General features: G+C 44.3%; 1 protein-coding gene across 5 annotated transcripts in view; it reads left to right on the plus strand.

Annotated features, from left to right (window-relative positions):
* The window catches only part of LOC134472453 (BMP-binding endothelial regulator protein-like), a 262,792-nt gene that overhangs the window by 234,712 nt on the left and 11,752 nt on the right, over positions 1 to 16,328 (plus strand). For all 5 annotated transcript variants that reach the window (XM_063233856.1, XM_063233857.1, XM_063233854.1 and 2 more), the window contains one exon: positions 6,895 to 7,025. In XM_063233856.1, the coding sequence (XP_063089926.1) occupies positions 6,895 to 7,025 (131 nt within the window). The remainder of the gene's footprint in view (positions 1 to 6,894; positions 7,026 to 16,328) is intronic.

Below are 16,328 nucleotides of genomic sequence, written 5' to 3' on the forward strand. Positions count from 1 at the left end.
CCAGGCCTGTGATGGCCTCGAGGTGGGCGCAGTGTTCCACCCTCACACCAGGTGGGCGGTGGCCACACTGCCCTGGACCCCAGAACATCCCACTGGTGCCTCTGTAGAAGGGAGAAGGATGTCGGGAACAATCCTCAGGCTTCTCGATGGCCAGCAGTGTCCTGACCGCCCTGGGCGGTGGAGCAGAGAACTAGTTTCGTTCCCTCCTCTGCCTCAGTAGGAGTTGCTCTAAAGGGCCCCGATACCCTCATGCAGATTCAACTTACAAACACAAATAGGTGGAGCTCAGTGCTGCTCATGGAGGAAATGAGATTTTGCAGGAAGATGGAGGAGTGCAGGCTTTTCCAGCCCTGGCCTGGCAGCAGAGGGTGCAGAGACCCCAGCTCTTCCCGGCACCAGCAGGGCTGGGTTTAGGAGCAGAAGGGTGAGCCGCCAGGCTTGCGATTGTTTGACAGCGAGTGTGGCAGTGATGAATGGAACGCGAGTTTAAGGGGGAAAGTAGTGAATCATCTACCAAGCAGCCGTTTTCATGTTCTCTTGCATTCGCAGCCTCCCAAGAGTGCTGAGTCCTCAGGTTGAGAAGCAAACGCTGGGCTGAGAATTCCGGTTACGCGGCGCTGTCGCTCTCAGCCACTAGAGGGCGGCGTTGACTAAGCTTTCCGCGGGCTGGCGGTGAGACCAGCCTGGCCCTGCCTAGCCTGGCCCAAACTCTGGGGAGAGGGCAGCTGGGCTAAAGCCCTGTCACTTCCCCTGGTGGAGCAGTCCTGTCGTAGGCAGACACAGACTGCGTATCTTCCCGGGAGGAGTATTTTTAATTCCTTGACTGGTTGAGTGTCTTCTCTATGAACATTTTAAATCTGAATGCTCCAAACTCCAAAACTTTGGGAAAACCGACAGGAGCCATGTGCAGAAAAGTGCAGACCTGACCTCATGTGAAAGGGTGCAGTTAAAACCTGAAAAAACCCTAAAGTCCACAGCAGTCTGGTTGCAGACATTCTGGATAAGGACTACTGAGAGGTGTGGACTTTGGCTTTGGCCACTTCAAAGCTGTAGCCTTGGGCATGGAGGACACAGACGGTCCCAGGTTGTGAGACGGGAGAACACTTACCCTGGGTGTGGGAATCACATTTAAGACACAGGCAGAGGAAGGGAGGAAATAGTTCAGACTCCAGCAACACATGAGGGTGGTTGGTTACTGCTGGAAGCATAACTTTATCGAATTCACCATATTTTGAAACCAGCACCATTGAAAACTATCAGCATGGCTCTCCTTAAAGGTGTTCCCTGTGACCACAGATCGCTGCCTTGTTCCATGAATGTCATCTATGGCTGTGGAAATAGGCAGAGGCTGACGGCCATTCTGCAATTCCTGTATCCTGCCCAGTCCAACATTCAGGCAACCATTCTCTTCTGGATGTTTCCAGGGTCTGGAGAGACCAACTTAGGGACAGTGTTGGAGCTGTTTGTCAGCAGACCAATGTTCAGGGTCCACATCCACGGGACTGCAGGTAATCGAAGGGCACACTGTGAACCCTTTCTACACAAGCCGGGAGGATCTGCCCTGTTGATTGTGTTGCTGGAGTCTCACCCTTTCCAAGGCAGGAAAGGGCTGCTGTCACCAGGAAAGACCCCAAAGGCAAAGGTAACAGCACAAGGCTGAGCAGGGCTCTGAGGAAGAGAAGCAAGCCTCATCACGGGCAGGAGGACATGAGGTGCTCTGTGAGCTCCAGGTAGCTGGCCTGACATTAAGGGTGAGATGAGTAGAATTTGAATCCCTAGAAGAAGAAATGTTGCCACAGAGCCACCTGCTGAGCTCTCTGCAAGGAACCATGCCTGTCCCCTAGGCCACAGGGCTCTCCAGGGAACAATTTTCCTTGTCCAGTGGTTTGATACTGGGAGTCTGACTACATGACTGTCAAGGCTCAGATCCAGGATTAAGAAAATCTGGACCTTTGTTGGGGATCCTCTTTTGCTGTCAGCAAGTTCCCTTTCCTTGTCCTCTAACCAGGAAAAATGCCACAGATCCTTAAGGCCCTGCTCCTGTACCTCCTGCTGCGATGCCTCTGACTCTGACCACTCCACATACCTTCTGTGCTCCAGGAATTAGTCCACAGTGTCCCTGGTGCTGGCTTCCTGCCATAATAGCTCTTGTGCAATGGGATCTGATTTGTACTCTGGGCACCATTTCTCCTCTCCCTTAGTCTCCTTGTCTTTCTGATTGGAACAAAAGGGCCTTGCTCAGTCTTTGTTTTCACCTAGGAATGAATGGAAGATCTAACTTTAAGGGTGTGGGGTGGGAGATCCTTAAGACTGGGCTGGAGATAATCTCTGGATCCATAACCAGAGACTGACAGGACCGCAGATCTGCTCCCTCCCTGGCCTTCCAGACCGAGCTCATGAGATGGACAAGCTTGCAGGGAACCCCAACCTCTCTCTGCTGGCCTGGCAACCCCAGGCAGCTGGGGATCCAGAACACACTCACCATTGCCCAGTGCACAGGGATGGCACCGCTCTGGTGCCAGTCTGGGCTGCATGGGCAGGATCTAGAGGGGTGGGAAGAAGTCCCTGTGCTTGCCCAGCCCTCTGCTTCACAGCTTCATGAAGCTGCCTTGCATTCACAGGTTCAGTGTTGTAGCTGCTGGCCTTGTTTTTGCATGTTAGAGTGAGTTTCTTCCTGTTGGTGGGCACAGGAGAGTGAAGGGGGAGGGTGTCTGTATAGCCTGAGGAAGAGCAGAACTAGATGCCATCTGTATGGATGTGTTTTCCAAGTAATGTGATGGATAGGCCTTCTTAGCTTCACTGCCACCTCCAGTTACTTCTCTGCAACTCAGTGTAGGGAGGTCAGGACAGAAGGTGAGGGGCTCACTGGTTAGTAGTTCCGTGGCAGCTGACCTGCTGGTCCAGGGCTGTCTCCATCCCATGTCCCAGATGAGATGGCTGCTGCGCTCCTGTCCTGCCCCTCAGCGCTCCTGGAAACAGTGCACAGAGTCCCTGATGGCTACTGCATCTGCTCCCAAGGCTGTGCCTGAGAGGCAGGGCCACTGCGTGTGTGACAGAAGCAGTCCTTGTGCCAGAGCAAGCCGAGGTAAGCCCCTCAGATTGGCTGTTGCTAGGAAGCACAAGCATGTTTGATGTTTTGATTTCAGTGGTGTTGGAGGCCTGCCTTTTTAATAACACGAAGAGCTGTGGGTTGATCTGACGATATTGAACATGTACTTTGCTGGAAATATATCATTAAAGCAGAATTCACTCATCAGATACCTTTTTCCAACAGTCATTAAATTAGAAAAAGAAATTCCCTGGGAGATAGGAGAGGAGAGTGAGAAGTTAAAAGTAAAAATGGCAGCAGAAAGGATTCTTGCAGAAGCAACTGAGCTCATGGTCTCTATGGCTAGTGACCCCACAGCTTGGTCATGGTGGGCCGTGGCCAGCAGTAGGGACAAGGGAGGAGTCCATGCTGTGCAGCTGCCCAGCCCTGTGCACTGGGCAGAGGGGACCTGACTGCTCTCACTCTCCGGTGTGTCTTGAGCCCTGTCTGGGGCGGGATGAGGCAGAGTCCTCGACCCCAACAAGGAAAAAGTTGACTATGGTTCAGTCCCACAGGCTGCCTGTGCAGTCCCACAGCGCAGTGTGTAAGGGCCTTGTGGGGAGCGCCCCCCTTTTCAGGGCAAGGTGCTGAAACCTGCCAAGCAATCTAAACTAAGACTGAAAGGTCTGCTTCACTGGAAATGACAAGGAAGTGCATTCCAGACAGGATGAGCCAGGTGAGGAAGAAGCCCAGGGTTGGTGAGATGGTCTATGGACTTGGTGAAAGGATGAGTCGAGGAAAAATGTAGAGTTAGAGAAGGTGGACTGAATCACGGATTGAATTTGATACTGAGAAACATCAAATATTACTGGGCTTTTTCTCTAGGTGCCCAGTGAGAAGACAGGGGTGAGCTTGTTCCTAGTCTTACTCCATTTTCAATCCCTCTGGGTGCACAAGAATGGTTTCCTGATGTTGGTGGAGCTTCCTCATTGGCAGGATCCTCCAGCGGGCCTTTCGTCAGGGATGGAAATGTTCCCATTAGCTCTGTTCAACATGGCAGCCATGAGCCACATGGCTATGGAACCTTGAAGTGTGGACAGTGTGACTGGGGGATAATTGTTAAAATTTATTCAATTGTAATTGACTGAAATATTCCCATCCAAAGAGCCATGTATGCTTACTGTCGTGGCTGGGCAGTGTGCAGTCCTGGTAGCTGGGTGAGGAGAAGGTGGGGACAGATCCCCCACACAGGCACTGGTTCCAGAGAGGGGCTGACCATGGATCATTGTGATACAGCTGCTGGGTGCTGTGCAGGAAAAGTGACTATTAAAGGGATGGCAGGAGCCTGCTCCCTGTGCTAGTTCATTAATTCCTGTAGAGTAGAAACCCACCACATAGACAGGATTTTTCATCTGTAGAGATTTCCTGTAAGGGCTCCTATGTTTCTCACTGGAGCGATGGGTTGCTGAGTTTTCTGACCAACCCACATTCAGTGGGATGGAATGTTGATGCACAATGCCAGGAAAGCAGAGATATCAAAGCCACGAGTCTCAGCAACTCAGTGAGAGTGTTACAATGTTTGCTACTTGTTCCGTAAAATGAGTATAAATGTGCAAAACCGGTGCATACAGATTTAAGAAAGGACAATAATTTCCTATAGTCACGTAAAATTTTGACTCTGATGTGTCCTAAATTAGATATTCCTCATAGAAGATTATGTAGAAATGGAACAATTGAATCACAATAGTTTTGCCCCTTCCTGCAATTCGAAGAACATTTTGAACACTTTCATGCTTCTGTTAATAAATTATGTTGCATCCAGTGAAAGCATGCATAATTCTCCCAAAATCTGTTCCATCCCTCTGATGTCAGGTTTCCAGCAGCAGAGACCAGTAAGGGAGGGGGACGTGTGGGAGCAGCACAGGTGACTGAATCAAAGCATAAATTGGAGTGAATTTGGATGAATTATGTCTTAGCAAGGACCTGCATAGCACTGTGTGATTCTACCATCCTTGAGTCTTTATTTTCCCACTCTAGTTCCCAAATTTTGATTCAAATATGAGTATGTTCTACACTATTCTGTCTTGTTGTTTTCAAAACAAACTGAGATATTTACCTTTTTAGAATAGTAAAGTGTTCATTGCAGAAAATAGGAAATTAAAAGAGTCCTAATGCCACCAACCCAGAGTTGACTGCTGTGAATATTTGAGTATAACTTGTTTCAGTTATTCTTGTTTTCTGTGATTATACAACATTGAGCTTTTATTATCGTGCTTCCTTCCATTCCCTCCATTGAGAACATTTTTCCACATTTTAAGAAATTATTTCCAAGACATCATCAAAAGATGTATAGAGTATTTCATTGTACAAGACATGGAATTTTATTTAATGGAGTCCCTATTATGGGCAATTTTGGTTACTTTCTTCTTTGAAATTAAATTGCATTATTGTTAAAAATCTCTGTAAAATGTTTGTCTGCATGCATTCTTATTTTCTTGGGTGTAAGGTTTCCCTGTCAGAGTGAGTGCCTTTCCTTGGACCACTCATCAAAGTGACCACAGTGTTCTCTAGAAGGATCTCTGTGTGTGGTTCTGTGAGTGTGGGGTTTTAACACCAGTAGAACTTGAGATATACCCCTGGGTCTGCGAAGCTGTGCTCTCCCCAGTTCTGTGACCTTGGGCGGATCCTTGGCATCTCCAAGCTTCAGTTCCCTGCCCACCAGAGAGGGTGGTGACAACCTCTGCTTCCTGCTTCAGTGCCCTGTGCAGCCGCGGTGACAGAGGGTAAATGGCTGAGTCCAGGCACGTGCTCAGCTTGGGAGCCAGGGTCTTGGTCTCATCCTTCTGCCTGCAAGTTGCAGAGGATCTGCTTCGCCCCCATCAGACCCCCACCACGTGTTCTCACGCCCCTGGGCATGGTTTGGTGTAAAAGTTGTTAACTCACTCAGTGCAAAGCAGTGTCTTAGAAGTTTAACAGCTGTGATAAAACACATCATTTAAGACTTTAAATATATACAGAGTCTTTCACATGCTGTTTCTCATGGGCTCCAAGTCCTACAGAAGTTCTGGTCCTCCTTAGTTGTAAAGTGCAGGCCGATTACTATTGAGGCATGGTGGACACAGCAATTATTAAATGTGTGGTCACTGTGTTTTCTCAATGAATTGGATTTAGCTGTCCATACTTTTTTTTTTAACTGAAGAAACAACTCCATAAGTCAGCCCTCTTCATCTCTCAGTGTAATTAGGTGCCTGAAATGCTTGATTGCTTTGTTTGGAATTTGTTGCCCTACATGTTAAAAACAATGAAGATTCTGTCTTCCTTAAAAGATTGGGGTTCTAAGACATGACCAAAGTGAATTCTAGATGCACATTTTCAGAAAGCCACAGGGGTTTGTGCTATCATCACGCAGGTTGCTGTTTTGGGTTAGACTGCAGTGGCCTCTGTCATGCTTCTGTCACTGCTGCACACACAGTTGTGGTGAGGTGAATATAGACCACAACCGAGGAGCTGCCTTTCCTGCAGGGTAACCACTCAGTGTGTGTGGCTTTTCTCATCTCATAATTACAAAGAAATCGAAGTAGGAATTCAACTTCTCAGTCACACCAGCCACACACAGTGTGTTCCAAAACTGCAGATGGACAGCAAGGATGACAGAATGCTTCTGTCTGGTGGCCCATCCTGCTGTAACAGAAGAAAACTTGAGTGTTGTGGTGCTCAGAGGCATCCAGTGCTCAAGTTGTGTACACAAACTTTATACCATATTTCAGCTTTCCAATCAGAGTTTCCATCCATCTACCTGGGACTTCCTGCAGCTCACACATGATTTGATATTTTCAAATGTTCCTTTGTCTCTGTTGGTCCCCTAGGTCCTGTGTGACAGACATGTGCGAGTGTCCAGCCAACAGAAACTGTTACTGTGAGTCGTTTCTGGCCTATGCCCGGGCCTGCCAGAGAGAGGGCATCAGGGTGCCTTGGGAGCCGCAGCAGCACTGCACAGGTAAGAGAGGACAAGGACCCACCTGTCAGGAGTCACTGTGCTGCCCCAGATGCCACACAGGGGATCACAGATCCAGACACAGTAGCCTCATCCCCTTGGCTGAAGGGAAATCCTATTGGTGGCCCAAATGGATTGAAGTTGGTGAAACACAGGGGTCCCACTGGGCAGGGGAGGCAGCACTTGAGAGAAAGCTCTGTGAGGGGCACATTTAACAATCTGAGGATTTCTGTTATTGCCAAACTCTCCACTTCGAGCTACCAGCTGGATGTACTTAGCATGTGGACAATTATCGCTAAGGCTTGGGCTGTGTGTGGAGTAAGGGGTTTGGGACAGGTACAGCCCCTCAAGGCCTTTAGGATAAACATGATGGTTTTACAAAAGAGATTGTTATTCACATCATAGGGGAATATTCCTCCCCACCCTTACTCCCAAAGAGATTTCTGTAATAGTTATTAGGAGCTCTTTGTCCCCAGGCAAGCTAATTAACTTTATTTCTGATCTGTAAAACAGATGTCTTTGTGCATCCGAGAAATGTTTCTCACTAAGTGGCTGAGGACGGGCATTGTGCTGGACACTGGGTACTATGGTGGTGCTGAGTGATGGGGCCTCTGTCCTTGGTGTGCTGGTTGCTTGTGGGAGAACCAGACACAATCAATAACTCAATGATGAATGCTTTCAAACTATGGTAAGAATGAAGATGGAAATACACAAGGCAGAGCCTTAGTAAACAAATGAAGAGGAGATGGTAGCCCCAGAGACTGGGAGAAGAGGGAAACCTGCAGAGGTGGCATGATGGCATTTAGCACTGCCCCAAGGAGCACAGGGAGGAAGGCAAGCAGGCTGTGTAGAGAAGCTCATCGGACAGTCAGAGCAGAAAAGCTACAGAGCTTAGGATTGGAAGGGGCCTCATGCGGCTTGGCCTGGAGGGCAAGGCACAGAGAGGCTCAAGATGAGGCCAGGCAGGCAGAGCTGGCCACACAGGGCCTTATGAGTCTTTGCCAAGAGTCTAGCATTTATTCCAAGGGAAGTGGGAGCCCCCAATGGTTATCTAGAAGGCCTCCAAGTTTTCCAGGGATGAAACTAACTATGTTGTAGAGCAGCAGGGTCCCCAACCTTTTTGCCACCAGTGACCAGTTTCATGGAAGATAATCCTTGAGAGATGACTGAAGGAGCCAAATCCCTCGCATGCACAGTTCATGGCAGGCTTGAATCTGGTGCTGCTGCTGATAGGGTGTGATGGGATGTGATCATGGGGGACAGCTGTAAACACAGGGGAAACTTCACCTGTGTCTCACCTCCTGCTGTGCTGCTCGGATCCTAACAGGGAACTGATCAGTAGTGAGTGGTTGCCCAATGGTTGGGGACCCCTAGTCTGGTCAATAGATTGCAGGAAAAAAGATTGAGAGCAGGTGGCCAAGCAAGATGCTGCAGGAGCCCTGGTAAAAGTTGAATGGTGTCCTGGATTAAGATGGTGGCCGTGCATGAAGAGAGAAGGGGAGAGGTCTAGACATGTTTGGAATTTCCATACTATTTACTCTCAGGAGCATTAGCAATGTTTACATGGGTCATCTCAAGGGTGTCCAGCTCATATAAGATGCTGTCAGAGGCAGCTGGCACTGTCATTTAAAGGTGTAAAGAGATGACTTAACGTTTGTCACCAGTGCAGGGCTCAGCCACCTTTTCTCTTTGCCTAGAAGAAGAGACTGGTTTGTAGCTTCTACAGTAGCCTTGGAGAACAAGATAGTTTAGGCTGCATTGGTGGAGCACAGGAGTGACCAGGAGATGAAGGGAGAGTTGGGAGAGCAGCCCCGAAGCTGTATGTACAGTGCACAGAGTGCACAGATGTCTGTTCCCTTAGACCAGTGAGTTTCAGCCTAGTTGGAGCTGAAATCACTAGAGGAGCTTACAAAGCACCATGTACACCCTGCTTCTAGGGTCCTGTACATCTTTAAAAAATTCCCAGGTGACTCTAACCTACAGCCAGAGTAGAAAGCACTGAGCAGGTCTGTATTTCCCTGGTGGCTTTGGGGGCCTGGGTAAAGTGTTCTAAACTTCCTCAGCTGCCCCCAGGTGCAGCCTCTTGTCTCCTTCCTGACCTCCCTCTGACCTCCCTTTCAGTTTTGCTGTCATTTTGCAGGCCAAGTCCAATTTTCCCTCAGAATGCGCTCTTCACAGCCAGAGCCTGACTGGGCTCTGCAGGACTCCTGCCTCAAAGAAGCACCTGTGTGACAACCATAACCCACACCAAGGTGTGGCTGTGGCCACGGAGGGGCAGGGAAAGGGGGACCTAAGTGCAGGTAGAATGTGAGGGTGATGTGAGTGAGGGACCACGTTCTTCGAGCCCCTCTGAGTACTCTGAGCTCCCTTTCTTTAGAGTTCTGCTTCCCTTGAATCTACCAGGAAATGAGTCAAAGAGATAGAGCCCAGATCTCCCCCAGCCATCATGGTGTGATGCAGAGCTCAGCAGAATCCTACTTGTGTCATTAACTGCAGTGATGCTGTGGTTGGAAATGGGATCTATGGACCCTCTGCCCCTGGCCCAGAGCTATACTAAGCTCCATTTCAGTACACACACTGCATCCCAGGGCTGCACGTTTCATATCGTCAGCCTCATTTCAGGAGTGGGATCCCTGGAGCCAAAATTGCTTTCCTAGTAAAAAAGTAGTACAGCTCCTGAAAAGTCCCATTTACCTCTCAGAATTGTGAAGCCATCAGGGTGAAGTATCGGTCTATCATAGTGCAGCTGGAGGGCAGTGCTTTACACACACGCGTGCACACCATGGCCGCCCACAGCCTGACAGCGGGAACATGAAGAAATGCATCTGCAGGGCTACACAGTCAGCTTATTTCAGGTCCACCTAGAAATCTGAGGGTGATAAGAAGACAGTTTCCTTGTTTTTAGCTCTCAGGTGCTCTGACTGAAAAAAGCACTGAAAGCATGTAAAGCAAAGAACAAAAATGTTCAAAGTAAAAGCCTGGACACTGGACAAATATGAAGCCCCCAAGCGAGAAAGCCCAAGTGAAAGAATGGTATTTTTAAAACTTGCCTGAATTTTAACTCCAGCAGCACTCTGGACATGGCAGTGCCCACCTAATGATATCACTGGAAATTACTAAATAAAAAGTAATACGCTAAGAGCTCCAGTAAAGGCATATAAATGTTTCATAATAACCATATTTATTGGCATTTATTATTTCATAAGTGCCTTCTTTCCCCAAGGGCTACACTAGTATCATGTATTCTATTGATTGTACTTTATGCCCATAACTACATTATATTAATTACATCTTATTGATAAGGACACTGGAGATCTAAATAGTTAAGGACTTTACTAAAAGCCAAAGAGCTCTAGATAGCAAGGAAGCTGGGAATTGAACCCAAGTCAGTTTGCACCTAGCTTCTCTTTTTAATTATTCTCAGGACACAGAAATGCAAAATCACTGTAGGAAAAGTATGGATACATATTTATTTATGAATTTATATAAGCAATATCTGCTCCATCCAACTGTGACTTTAGTTTCTGCTCCTTTTTTCCTTATCACTAGCAGGAGTGATTTGGTGCCTTTGGATTGTAAATTGTTAAGATTGTCTCTCCTGTGTCTTACTCACCATTCTAAGCAAAATTACTGCCACTGCCTACCACTGATACTGATTGGCACTGCACATTCAGAAATGTACTTTATAACTGGAGTAGGTTCTGGGAAGTGGTTTGTATGTCTTCCTATGGCACCATAGATGCTGGTCAGCTGGGTTCCCTGGGCACATTTCTCTCTTCTTGTTTAGCTCCGCAGTTCCCAGGGACTCCTTCTCCTTTTCTGCAGCAACTCTGCCCTTGGTGTATGCACTGAGCCTTTCCTTGTTGCCAGAATGCTTTCTCTAACCACATGATCATTTACCCTGAGCATTACTAGGACAGTGCATTTGTTTAAATACTGACTATCCTGAGCATCATTCAGGAAGGCAGCATTTCAAACAGTCAATTCTTGTTATATTTCCTATTATATTATCTTAAAATTTAATGAAAGATCATGGAACTAATTTCTGGCTGGGCAGGAGAAATCCAGATGATCCCTACATCTCAGGGCCAGATGACCAAGGGAACTCTAACCACACAGTAGGATCCCAGCTAGGGTATGCATGATGGACAGGTGGAACTAGCAAAATTCCAAAGCAACAGTAACAATATAAGACAACAGGTGGTAACTAAGGTGAACCAGGATTGTGCTTAGAGACAAAGACACATGGAATAGAAGCAGGTGGGAAGTTTTATTTCTTTTATAAAATTTTATTCCTAATTTTATCTTCCTTTTCCTTTTCCTTTCTTCTTTTCTTTTAGATTATCTTTCCTTTCCTTTCTTTTTCCTAACTGGCTGCAGAGAATTCCAGAAACAGAAAACTGATCCCATTCCCCCAAACTAGATATCATATTCAGATGATACCTTGCTTACTCCCTCATTCTTACTCTTCTACCCTCTTCTCTAGTTTCCCAAAGCTTGCATGATCATCCTCTGTCCTCCAGCTTGATTCTACATCCTTTTCAGTTATCTTTGTCTTATTCACTATGCTTTTTAAATTTCCCCATGACAAGGTCAAGTCACTCTACCAAGAGGAAACATTTTGCATATAAGCTCCTAATTTATAATTGGTTCTGTTATATAACTGTAGATTTTGCTACTATGGGTTGAGATACAAAATCAATAGTTAACACAATTTGTCAGTTCCTAAATTGTGCTTGATTCTATTATTATTGCAAAATATATTCTATATCTAGGATGTCATATCTATTGTATCAGTCCTTCTACAATAACATGGGGAAGCTCCGAGGTAATAACCCCACCACAGTCCTATACCAAATGACTGGAGACTGAGAAAAACAGATACAAACATTTCACACTTAATTAACTGAGAAGGTACAATTTTGGGAAAGACATAAACCAAGAACCCCCTACACACAAGAGGCATCAATGAAGAACAGACTTTTCCTAAAGAAGATCTTATACAAGTAATTTAACTACCAATTACAAAAACTTACAAGAATCAACACAGAAAACAAAATTTAATAATTTTGAAATAGAGAATCACAAGACACAGAAGTGAAAAGCAAACTTGGACCTCTAGGCCACCCAGGACAAGTCCAGGAGAAAACAACTCAGAGGAAAGTGAAAGATGTGCACCTGAAATTTCTGAAATGATAGCAAGCAAGGTAAATAAACCCATAGGCTATAGAGGAAATCAGATGAGAAATCATCTCAGGTAAAAAAATTGATAACCATAATGAAAGAATTGCTCAGAAAATCTAGAGCAGATATAGATACAAAAATGGAAGACCATAGGAAAATGATGGAACAATATGAACAATACAGGAAACAAGTGGAATGCAAATAGACATCCAGGAAGTTAAAAATTCCATGGCAAAACTTTTGAACAAAACTTGAGATAGACTTTCAGACCTTCAAGATGAGATCTCAGCTAGAGATCTTTAAAGAAAAGATCTCTTAAAAGTACTAAGGGGTCAGGGAATAAAAGTTCAACAGTATACAAGACAATGCAAAGAACAATAATATAACACTGATATGTGTCATTGAAAATGCAGGAGTCAGCATGCATAATATAAAATGACTATTTGCAGAAGTAATAGCAGAAAATTTCCCAAACATGGGAATGGAATCTGACATTCAGATAAGTCACTATCATATAGTGAGGCATATAGAGGCATTTGCTCCATTTAGCCATGAGCAAAATAAATCTACACCCAGACATACAACAATCAAAATCTCAGAAATTCAGCACAAGAACAGAATATTAAAAACTGTTAGAGAAAAGAAACAGATCACCTATAGAGGAAAACACGTTAGAATAATGGCCAACTTCTCAACACAAGCCCTCCAGTCAAAAGAAGCTTGGACTGAAGTATTTCAAGTCCTGAAAGAAAACAACTTTCAACCCAGATTGATGTACCCTAAAAAGTTATCTTTCAAAATTAATAGAGAAATGAGATACTTCCATGACAAAGAACAACTGAAGAAATTCATGACCACCGAACCAACCATACAAAGAATACTAAAAGATATTCTAGACAGAGATAATAATGACAATTCCCAGAAACACAACAGAAAGAAACCACCAAACAGGACAAGCAGTTGAACAGAGCAAAAAACGGAACCAACAGAAGGAAGATTTCGTGACAAACATAAGCCAATATAAGTTATAACCATCAATGTATATGACCTCAATTCACCAATCAAAAGAAACAGACTGGCAGAGTGGATTAAGAAACAAGATTCAACATTATGCAACATACAAAACCCACATTTTATTTAAAAAGAAATCCACAGACTGCAAGTCAAAGAATGTAAAACAATACTCCTTGTGTCTTGATTATTTTTTTCTTGTTGCTCAGACAAAATACCTGATGCCCAAAGTGAAGCAAGGGAAAGTTTATTTCTTACAGTTTTGAAGTTTCAATCCATACTCAGCTGGCTCCAAGGCAGGATGACATGGCAGAACAGCTGTTCATGGCCACTGAAAACAGCAAGAATGAAAAGCACCAAAGAGAGAAAATGCACCTTCTTCCCATCCTTACACTGTGTGCTGGTTCCACCTCTGGGCAGATGCAACACTTACATCATCAGTCCCAGGGCTAGACAAAGAACCAGTTGCAAACACTAAATTCAGCCATGTCTATGATTGTATGAGGCTTGGGGGGCCACCTAGCCAAAACCATAACACCATGAAACAAAAACCCAGAAAAAATCAGGAGTAGCTATTTTGTTTGCAGTCAGTGTGAACTTTAAACCAAGAATGATCAAAAAAGATAAAGAAGGTCACTTCATAATTAAGAAAAGACTTCAAGATGTAACAAGAGGAAGAAATAACGAACATAAATATATGTGCACAAAATATGGCAGCATCCCCAACATATAAGACAATTATTTATAGGTATGAAAAATCAAATAAACAACACAATTTTAATGGAGGACTTTAATACTCAATTGTGACAAAGAGATAGATGAACTAGACAAAAAATCAGCAAAGAAACAATAGAATTGAGCCCAACCTGTAAACAAATGGGTTTATTAGACATTTACAGATATTCCACCCAACAACATCAGAACACATATTCTTCTCAGCTGCACATGGAATGTTCTCTAAAATAAACCATATACTAGCCCATGCAACAAGCTTAAGTAAATGTAAAGGAACTGAAATTATCCCATGCATATTGTCTGATTATAGTACAATGAAATTTGAAATGGACAGCAAAAGAAACCATAAAAACTCCATAAAATATGGAAATTAAATAACACTTTGAACAATGGGTGAAGAGTGAGATTAAAGAAGAAAATCAAAATGCAGGTGCAGTATACTAGAACATGTGGGATGCAGAGAAAGAAGTTCCAACAGGGAAATTTATAGAAGTGAATTCTTACATCAGGAAAACTGAACCAGCACAAATAAAGAACCTAATGTTGTATCTCAAGCTTCTAAAAAAAGAAGAGCAAGTCAAACTGATCACTCATAGAAGGGAAAAATTATAAAGATCAGAGCAGAAATTAATGCAACTGAGACTAAGAAAATAATACAAAATATTAATGAATAAAAGTTATTCTTTGAAAGAATAAATGAAATTGATAATCCCCTAGTCAATCTTATCAAAAAAGGAGAAACTCATATTTGTTCAATGCGGAATGAGAAGGATGAATTTACTACAGATCCTGTGGAAATTCAAAAGATCATCAATACCTACTTCAAAAATCTTTACTTTTATAGAATGAGAAACAGAAGAAATGGACAGATTCTTAGAAATGGGTGAATTACCAAAACTAAATCAAGAAGATATAAAAATTCTGATAACCCTGTATCAACTAATGGAATTGATAAAAGAATTAAAAACTTATTAACAAATAATCCAGGTTCTGATGGATTCACTGATGAAATCTACAATAAATTTAGAGGTTTAATGTCAGTACTCCTCAAACACTTTACTGAAATTGAAAGGGACACAATAGTCTCTAACTCTTTCCTAGAAGTTATTTCCTGATACAAACACCAAATAAAAAAACCAATCAAAAAAGAAAACTATGGACCAATCACCTTAATGAATATAGATGCAAAACCCGATCCTTGCAAATACAATGCAACAAATCATCAAGATTATACACTGTGACTAAATGGGATTCATCCCAAGAATGCAGGCATGGTTCAAAGTACACAAATCAATAAATGTAGTACACCATTTCAACAGAGCCAAAGGCAAAAATCACATGATCACCTCAATAGATGCATTAAAAATTTTGATAAAGTCCAATACTCATTCATGACAAAAAAATCATACAGAAAATTAGAATAGATGACCTTTACCTCAACCTGATAAAAGCCATCTATCACAAACCAACAACTAACATCATACTAAATGGACAAAAACTGGAAAATTTCACTCTAAAATCAGAAACAAGACAAGGATTCCACTATCATCTCTCCTATTCAATATAGTTCTGGAAACATTAGTCTGAGTAATTAGACACAAGAGAGAAATAAAAGGAATAAGAACAGGAAAAAAGTTAAATTATCATTATTTGCAGATGGCATGACTTAATACAGAAGACCCCAAAAACTCCACCAAAAGACTTCTAGATTTAATAACCAAATTCAGTAGCATAGCTGGATACAAAGTCAACACACATCCAAAGAAAATGAAATTGTCGGTGTCGCTCCCGGCCGGCAGGAAGAACACACGACAAGATCTGGCAGTGGCTAGGCTCTCTTTATTTTCCTTCTCCGCACAGTCTGCCCCGGGATTCTTCCCGGCCGAAGCCTCTACCGGTCCGCTCCCCGCGGCTCCTTCCGTGCTTCGCTCCGAAGCCTCTACCGGTCCGCTCTCCGCGGCTCCTTCCGTGCTTCTTCTCTACAGTCTGTCCCGAAGCCTCTACCGGTCCGCTCTCCGTGGCTCCTTCCGTGCTTCTTCTCTCTTGGCGGGAGAGGCACTCACTTTTATAGGGTTACAGTGGCCAATTAGTTCAAAGCGCGCAATGCGGGCTGATTGGCTAACATCAGTTGTTGCTAGGCAGACTATCTTACAGGGCGGGTTGTTTACCAAGCAGGAAGCAGGAGATAAGCACCATCTTAGCACACTCGATGGGAGGGGTAATCTAGCTCAGGCTTTGCTCTTTCTTACAGGCCTCACGTCCGCCAAGTAAGGCGACCGGGCTCGGCCGCGGCTCCCAACATGAAATATGTAGGACTCAGTCTAATAAAGGAAGTAAAAGATCTGTATATTGAAAATTACAGTACTGTGAACACGG

The sequence above is a fragment of the Cavia porcellus genome, unplaced genomic scaffold (genome assembly GCF_034190915.1).
Source record: "Cavia porcellus strain 051 isolate PalLab524CR breed Dunkin Hartley unplaced genomic scaffold, mCavPor4.1 scaffold_23, whole genome shotgun sequence".
Classification (NCBI taxonomy): Eukaryota; Metazoa; Chordata; class Mammalia; order Rodentia; family Caviidae; genus Cavia; species Cavia porcellus.